The sequence below is a fragment of the Pogoniulus pusillus genome, chromosome 9 (genome assembly GCF_015220805.1).
Source record: "Pogoniulus pusillus isolate bPogPus1 chromosome 9, bPogPus1.pri, whole genome shotgun sequence".
NCBI lineage: Eukaryota > Metazoa > Chordata > Aves > Piciformes > Lybiidae > Pogoniulus > Pogoniulus pusillus.
Genome location: NC_087272.1, coordinates 34,087,204 through 34,093,203, shown reverse-complemented (window position 1 = coordinate 34,093,203; position 6,000 = coordinate 34,087,204). Strand labels below are relative to the sequence as shown.

Genomic DNA, 6,000 nt, shown 5'->3' with positions numbered 1-6,000 from the left:
AAGCTTCCTAGTTCTGAATCCACAATGACTGTGCTTCCTCAGAATGCCCCTGCCTGAAGGGGTCTTGCTAAATGAGGTCTATGCAGAACACTCCCTTCCCCCGGACTCTCATCTCTACAGCAGTCATAGCTGCCCCTTCCCTTGACATCCGCCACTGCCCTCATCCTCCCACAAAATAAGCTGGGCCTCAACAGCTTCTCTTCAGCTACCTCAGGCCAAAACAAATCTGAAGCCCTGACCCTCATTTTCAGTAATGTGAGCATTTGGTACCCGCTTGCACCACTTGCAATCGGGCCACAAATCTGTTCCTTTTTACACCTGCAGATGGTCGCTTCATCTCCTTACAGATGGCATCCTGCAGTCAAGGCAAGTGGCCCTCTTGCAGAATCCCAAGAGTACAACTTGACTAAATCTGATACCAGCTGAAATGCAGTCTTTTAGAGGAAAGACAGGAGGCTACACTTGTGGCAAAAATTCCTTTATTATAAACTAGATTTTGTATATTCATTTTCACATTAGAAAGTCTAAATGCAAATTATAAAAACTGTTATTTCAGTAAAAAATGAAAGTTAGAGTTAGCAGCAAAATTACAACTTTATACAAGTTTTAAAAACAAAAATCTTTATTTTTTAAAATTTTAATTCAAAAATAGACATTGACATCTTCCAAAGTACTGGTCCAAACAGCTTTTACAATTGGTAGCTGCAATACTAGGGTCTTTTCACATGCATATTCACACAGAAGTCGTTTAAAACCTCTGCAGAGTTTATGTAGCTGCAACAGCATCAACAGCTGGGCTTTGGGTGGGGTTGCCATGCTGTCTTTCTTTTCAAGAGAAGATGACACCTGGCAACTGTGGTAAGACAAAGAGCTCCTCTTTGTTACACTGCTCACAGTCTAGCACCTCCTTAGCTCTGCAGAGGGCAACGCTATTCTGGAAATGTGACCTGCATTTGAAGACGTAAGTATCGGTAGCAAAGTCCGTGTATATTCTCGTATTATCTTTATGACAATCCTTCCCTTGCCATTATCAACAATGAAATTATCCTTCAGTCTACCCACCTTATTTTGTGGCAAAGCTGAATAGCAAATTGGCTCTATTTCACCTTCTCAGGGAAAACCTGCTGGAATACACTTTCTTCTAGACATGGAAATACCTTCCCTGACACTATATATATTCATAACAGCAATGCTCCAGATGTTCTAGTTTCTAGGTTATGACTGGGCCATCTGGACACTGCTTCAATGGGAATTCTCAAGTCACAGCGGTTTCCAACAGCCACCAAACAAATGCCAGTTGAACTTTGCCTAAGGTGTCCCTCAGTAGGCCTATAAAAAGATGGAGTTTAAATAAAATTGTACCAGGTACTATTAAAAGCCAAAGTCAAAGTCGTTATAGTAGTATCAATGTTATCTTGAAGTTTTCTTTTTTTGACATCACTTTTGCCCTACTACTTTCACAATCAACTGAAATAAGTTTGTTAAACACGTTACTTAGGAGAACCAACTTCACTGCATCTCTGGGCCTTTTTATTTTTGCTTTACTGTCAAGTAACTCATCAACGCTGGCAAGATCCATTTGTACTTCAAAAGAAAAGTTTTTTTTTTTTCCTAAATTAAAAATCAGGATAAAAGTTAAAATATTTGGTTAGGAAAAAAAATCCAAGGTCATATATTAAAGGCTAGCAGGCATCACAACCACATGCTGTTGAAGAATAGAATAAAAAGTGGTACACAAAATAGGTATCTTAAGTCACACATTATTTCAGAGTGCTGCTGGTAATGCTTAAGTACTATCTGAATTAAAAGATTGTACAGAATTTACATAGTATCTTAGAATCCTCACTGATGTAACTGCAAAAGACATCAGAAAAGCTGGAAGTTCTAAAATGTAACCTACTCTGAAATACCATTTTGAATCAATTACATTTGATGTAATTAATTCCATTATGTATTATAAAAACAGTCAAAAAAACCTAAGAAGTCCAGGTTTGGTTTGTTCTTTTTTTTCTGGACAGTTTGGCAAGAAGCTGAAGGCATGGAGATCCTAAGTAAAAATCTTTGTGCATTAGTCTTCTGCTCCATTTTGTATCCAGCTCAGCACAGCTTCTAAGCACATGCTAGAGCTCCTATGAAAGAAAGTTGAGCTCATCATAGTTCCTCAAAGCTGGAATTACAATGCCTCACCTCAAGCTGCTGAAGCTGATGGAAAGACTTACCAGCTTCAAGAAAGGTCAGACTGTTTCTGTCTGTGTTATGATTTTAAAGCACTTCTTGAAGTTCAGGTTCTAAGCAAACAATTTATACAAGGCAAATGATCAACAGGGTACTCTGAGAACCTTAATGAGCCTCTGCCTGCAGCCAAAGGGGCAATGGAGAGAGGAGTAGTCCAGATTGCTCTTAAGCTATGTAAAGATGACTGACAGACCAGAGCAAACAAACTCCCAGTACTGGGCGGCGCTGAGGTTTTGCCCTGAACGTTTTATACGCATTTGTCCAAATAGGACTGTGACAAAAAATAATGAGGGACATTGAAGCTTCTTTTCTGAAGAGTCTTAACCTCCTACCAGAGAATGATGATGTAATTTTTGTTCTAAAATCTCTTTTGTCCCCTTGATCTTGATTTTCAGCTTGCAGAGGTGATTCTGAAAGAGGCTCAGGAAGTGAGGACTTCAAGAACACTCCTGAGCACTCTGGTTAGAATGCATTTGCTGGGGAAGTGGGAGTCAAGCACAATTGCTGTCCCACTGCTAGGCCAGAAGATGTTAAAAAGCTGTGTTTCTCATCTTCAGGGTAAACTTGTCAACAACTAGATTATGATGAACAGATGGGCAAGACAACAACTTTTCCTGCCTGTCTTTTGAACTGAAATCTAAGCTGTCTTTGTCCATGTCAGGAACAGCATGAATATGCTGAGTGAATCAGGCCCCCTTCCAAAACAACCTTAAGTGTTGACACTTCCCTGCTTACAAGCACATCACTGCAGGGCTTGGGCACTCAGCAGCTCAACAGCAACACTTCTGAGCATCCACAGAGACCTTTGCTGGGCAACGCAGTCACCCAGGCCAACCAACAGGGACTACACTTTAAGAAGCTGCCCTAGAGAGCTGCAACTCCATTCATTCCTTCAAACAGCAGCATTAAGGAAAACCTGAGCTGGAGCAGCATGAAGTGACTTAGTCCAAAAGAAAGATCCTGGCTCCACTGAGGCAATCCTAGCACCTACAACCCTGGACAACTGATGGTCTGAACTACTGTCTTGAGTCCATCTTATGTACTGTCACAGAGGATGCAGCATGAGATTCACTGCACGGGACATCATGTGGTGGCAGAAACTGCTCTAATAGTGGGGAGCAGAGATCTTACTTATATCTCTCTACTGGTTACCGGAGCAGGCCAAAGAGAAATAAAACCAGAAGGGACAGAATTCAGATGAACACTAAGGTACCCACAAAAAATACAGAACTTATTATGACAGTCTATTATTCCAGCAAAGAGTCCCTTTGCCTGCCTATTAGTCAAGCTATTCTTCCACTTGAAATCCCTATGAAAAGATTACTGTATCTGCTGAAGCATGGCAAACTCACTTTGAAGTCTACCCCACGCTGCATCTACTGTGTATATATTTGCTGCATAAATTACAGCAAATCTGGGTATACAGGAACTATCATGTCTTTCAGTTTGGCAGCAACTTCAACATACACATTTTCAAGTGAAACCTATTCCAGTGCTCAGCTCTTCTCACAGAAGTTCCTTGCATATTAATAACCCGTGCACATACATGGCAAAACTTGTGCACACAATATGGATCCATACAAAAATTCTATGCCTGTGGAGTTCCTGGATAAAAATTAGTGCATAAATTGTTGAAAATGACAAACCTTCCCACTAATCCTTAACCTATTATTTCTAAATACTCAGCTTATACCTGTTCTGGAAAAGCCTTACAGCAAAAGTTACACAGTTTATAGTAAAAAATTCATATGCCTAAGAAGAGGCAAAGAAGTAATTAAAAGTAGTAATGCATACTAGAAGATATTTCTATTAAAACCATGTTCTGTTTGCTTATTGGTAACACTTGCCAAAGTACAGATGTTTATACCTAATTGGGGGGGGGGGAATCTGTTTGAGACTTTGTTGTTGTTTTCACTTTGGGTTTTTTTTTTCCAGTTTGTATTTTGTTTGTTTGTATTTTTGTTGTTTGATTGTTTTGTTGGGTCAGTTAGGGTTTTGGGTTTGTGTTTTTTTTTGTTTGGTTTTTTTTTACATAGGTATTTTTTACATGCTGATGCCAACACCACTTCTTGTACTCCAGATTTTTCAGTTAGGCAGTTACTACTGTAGCATTAACATTAATTTTGATATCAAAAATACATTTAAAATATCTCATAATTGTATTTTCTACAAGGAAATCACCAAATCTAATGCACACAGAATGAAGACACATCACTATTAGACACCTGTAAAGTGAAACACCACTCAATTTGTTTCATTTTAAAAGCCATAGAAGAAGAAATACTTTTAACCCAGTAGAAGTTGAAAAAATAAAGGAATTTCCTGCAAAAATACAGTAATATCTATGTGTAAGTACAGACTGAGCTACATCACTGTGTTTCTCCCTTTAAAAGATCATAGTGAATCTGAGAATTACCAAAACCACAGCTGGTCTTAATAGAGAGTCCTTTACATGCAATTTCCGTCAGGACCAGGGGAAGTTTAGAATGGACTGAGGATGTCAGAACTGATCAACCCATCACAAACTAAGCACTAAAAAGGCTACATCAGAATTTTGAAGAAACCTCAAAATATGCAGCACTCAGCTGTAACTCTATTTGAAATATCAATAGTTGCTGAGTTCTCACCTCTTCTATGCTCTTGTGAAGGGTCTAGCAGAGTTCTGAATCTCAAAATAACCTCACACAAGGTACTATCTTTTAAAAGCACAGAAACCACAGCAATTCTGTCTCAAGACAGAGCAAGTGCACTGAGAAGACAGCTGTATTTTAAAATTGTACCTTAACTTCCCTTTAGAACATCTCTCACACTGATCAGCATAATTCTTAACCTGCATTTCTGAGGCTAGAAATCCTCTCAGTGTTGTCTTTTAGCAGGCTGTAAAAAGGATCCACTCCACGTAAAAGAATTCTTGGAAACATACTGACGAACCCACTTGCTGTAAATTGAGACCATTTCTAATATTGTCCTTTAAAACTGATTACAAAATCCTATTGCAGCTGTTCAAAAAGTCTTTAGCTGTAATCCAACATGTCAGTTTCCATATTCCTCTTCTCCACAACCTTCAATTCAACATGACTTTCAGGCAGCCTGGTTTTATTTCTGTGAACCTGTGAAATGAGAAAAGATGAAGCTTCAACATGAAAGCCATGTGCAATGCCACCTCCTTCAGCCCTCGTATGGAAAGTGATAAAGTTCTCAGTCAAGTATGCGTGCATGTGAGAGTCAGGAAATCAGCATTAAGTCCTCTGGAAGGGACAGTGAAGGAGGATTTCAGGCTCTGGAGCGGTGAATAGCTGGAAACAGCAGGAACTAAGAGGAAGATTGTAAAAAGCTGCCCAATGTTCTTGGTTCTAATTCATTCTGCTCCTCTCTTCATGCTCCCTTTTCATTCCCTCTTCTTTCAAAACAGATTTTCTCCCTTTGTTCTGTTCAAAGTAAGAAGGAAATGGGACAGGAAGGTCTTTGCTATTTCTGAGTCTCACCTTCACACACTCCTGTAAAGAAAAAGCAGCAAACACACTGATGGCAGCCCAAACCTGCTAAACTGCTGTCCCACATAAGCAGCTGAGACCTACAGCAGGTATTGGAGACCAAGGAAAAGCAGGATTAACAACTTCTTACAGTAAAGTTAGCAACCCTGAATAGAAATATGTAGTTAAACTGTTAGATAAGTTTAATTCATAGTGTTCTCATCTATCTCCCAGTAAAGGATCTGACATAAAGGACAGTCTGTGCTGTGAGACAGCAGACCTGCCTTGATCT

The 6,000-nt window shown here is 39.4% G+C and overlaps 1 protein-coding gene across 5 annotated transcripts in view; it reads right to left on the bottom strand.

The window, feature by feature from the left end:
* Positions 1-462: 462 nt before the first annotated feature.
* Positions 463-6,000, bottom strand: part of N4BP2 (NEDD4 binding protein 2) — a 48,209-nt gene continuing 42,671 nt past the window's right edge. For 4 of the 5 annotated variants that reach the window (XM_064149163.1, XM_064149165.1, XM_064149164.1 and 1 more), the window contains one exon: positions 463-5,345. In XM_064149163.1, the coding sequence (XP_064005233.1) occupies positions 5,300-5,345 (46 nt within the window). In that variant the 3' untranslated portion in view covers positions 463-5,299. Of the gene's footprint in view, positions 5,346-5,656; positions 5,733-6,000 lie in introns of those variants that run through there. The other variant, XM_064149166.1, reaches the window with a different exon arrangement.